Source organism: Berghia stephanieae, chromosome 4, assembly GCF_034508935.2.
Source record: "Berghia stephanieae isolate SIO BIC M18660-M18661 chromosome 4, UCSD_Bste_1.3, whole genome shotgun sequence".
In the NCBI taxonomy this organism is placed as follows: Eukaryota; Metazoa; Mollusca; class Gastropoda; order Nudibranchia; family Aeolidiidae; genus Berghia; species Berghia stephanieae.
The window spans coordinates 67,342,494-67,344,993 of NC_088363.1; the positions used below are offsets into that span (position 1 = coordinate 67,342,494).

The 2,500-nt window shown below is 39.4% G+C and overlaps 1 protein-coding gene across 1 annotated transcript in view; it reads left to right on the forward strand.

The window, feature by feature from the left end:
• Positions 1-2,500, forward strand: part of LOC144971083 (uncharacterized) — a 14,145-nt gene that overhangs the window by 9,621 nt on the left and 2,024 nt on the right. Inside the window, exon 3 of the mRNA XM_078911435.1 lies at positions 2,422-2,500. This exon is cut by the window's right edge and continues 95 nt beyond it. Coding sequence (XP_078767561.1) covers positions 2,422-2,500 — 79 coding nt within the window. The remainder of the gene's footprint in view (positions 1-2,421) is intronic.

Below are 2,500 nucleotides of genomic sequence, written 5' to 3' on the forward strand. Positions count from 1 at the left end.
TGCATTGTGTGTACTGTCTCGGCAGCATTTAACATGTAGTTTAAAACAATTGCATGGCGTATTGCCATTTAAGTAAATATGGTGTGTTTGGGCTTGTGCGTATGCATGCGGCGATCGCGTTTATGTGTAAGTTACGTGTTACAAACACGGGCACAACACAGTGTTGTTTAAACGATTCTGATCGTTTTATGTGTCTAAAATAATCAAGGGGAAGATCGATAACTCAAATTTTACTTCCTTAGTCCTCTTTTCTCACGATTCAACCACGATAAGGATACACCATAAGGATATGGGTATTCAAGAAGTGTTGATCATTGCCCATGGCGCTGCTCAAATGTGCTCTGACACTTGCGATAGCAGGGGGGAAAGGGGGGGGGGGGGGGGGTCATTAGCTGCTATGAGAAAAATGTAAGAAATGGCGGCCTACACCAAATGTAATATTATTTTTTATTGAGATGTTAAACAAACCAATATTCTTATTTTGTTTTGCTATCTCCATGTATACACACAATTTAGATTTATATGAACTTTTCTACACAAAACATTAAAATAAGCCTGGGAATAGTTTCTGTAACTTTCAATTTGAAATATTTTGTCGTTTCAATCATTCAACCATAGCCTCAGAATACTACTATAACGTAATTTGTTATCTATACAGACAGCTGCATCCTGACAAAAGGCAACCCTGTTGATAAAGAGGTGAAGGAGTTATATCTTACAGGCTGGTAAAATAGATACAGAGAATGCAATTAAAGAGTTAAAGGAAAATAAAGAAGGAGTTGCAACGACGTCTAGAACTTGATTGACTTGTCTTGGATTCAAAACCCGAAAATCAGTTCCTGAGCCTAAACACCGAGCACCTTCAGTCGTCGCAGTGTATTCGAACAATGCAATGAAACATTAAGGAACATTTTAAAGGCGAATGTATGGGCCCGTTCGATTTCACTCAATTCGTTTGTTCCCCATATTTCACTACCATAGAGTATTACGGACTGTATTTTGGAGATAAAAAGCTTGTCGGATACACCCATGCTGTGGCATTGCAAGGTGCTAAGACTCCTAGTTATGTCAAAAGGTGTTTTCTTAGCTCTTGATATGGATGATGAGGCCATATTAGCTGCACTAAGACGAGTAGCAAATTCAACTCCGAGGTATTTGTAGGTATTCACAATTTCTACAGCACTCCCGTTTAACATCCGTTTTTTTGGGGTTTTTTTTTTTTTTTTTTTGTTTTTAACCGAGATATCCCCCCTTCTTAAACACAATTATTTCGTTTTATTTGCATTGACTTTAAGTCTAAAGCTTTTGATTGTTCATTCAAAGTATTTAGTTGATTTTGGAGACCCTTGGGGCTATTTGATATCAATGTCACATCATCTGCAAATGATAGTTCAAAAATAACATTTCCTTTTGATTGGGAACTAACAGAATGCCATATTTACCACGCACAGACATCTAAGTCGCTAGTTCTGTGCCAGAAGACAATAGAGAATAAACGTTTTCCGCGGCGGCGATGGGGGTTCGAACTCGCGACCTCACTTGTACGACAACTCCGCCTGCGTGGATAGCTCATACGGTAGAGTTACGCTCTCCCCGGCCAGGCAGAGTTGTCGTACCAGTGAGGTCGTGGGTTCGAACCCCCATCGCCGCCGCGAAAAACTTTTATTCTCTATTGTCTTCTGGCACTTTCCTACTCACTTCATATCTTGTTGTTATCAACATAAGTGCCTGCTCCACTCACTATTCTGAATTAAAACGTCGCTAGTTCTCTATTTTGACATGCCCAATGCCTAGTTGATTGTCCAAAATCCCTTGTACTTTTGTCTAACACTGGTACCATGACTCTCCTTGTGTTTCGGGTATACCATAACATATTAAATTATTCCGTCTACTTTGGGCTTTCTATTTTATTGATGTCCCATTCATGTCGTGAGACCGACTTTTCAGTTTCTTGTTCTCTTCTCTTAGCGCCTCATACTTTTCGAAAAATGTATTATAGTTTCGCTGAATTGTCTCCATCTTGTTATCAAGTTTGTCCAATCTAGTTATTTTAAGTTTCACCAGAGACAAAATTTCAGCCGTATTATCCTCATTCGAATTTGAGCTCACATATTCGTTAAGTTGGGAGAGAGAGAGAGAGAGAGAGAGAGAGAGAGAGAGAGAGAGAGAGAGAGAGAGAGAGAGAGAGAGAGAGAGAGAGACCCAAGAATCGTTTGTTCCCTATCTAAAATACATTTCATTGTCGTGTGCTTTTCTTTTTCTTTCTTGGAATACCCCGTAAGCAGGGATAAACCCGGATGGACTGTTGAGTACACCTTTTACATTGTGCTTAATTGACCATAAAATGAAAGAACTCGCGATGCCATATTGCATGTTATTTAAATTTCATCAAGTAATAATGATTCGTTTAATTCTCAACAGGCGCCCTCATGTGCTACCAGTGTGCAGATACCAAAATCAACACACCCTGCTATACCGACTATGAAGGTCTCACAAATAC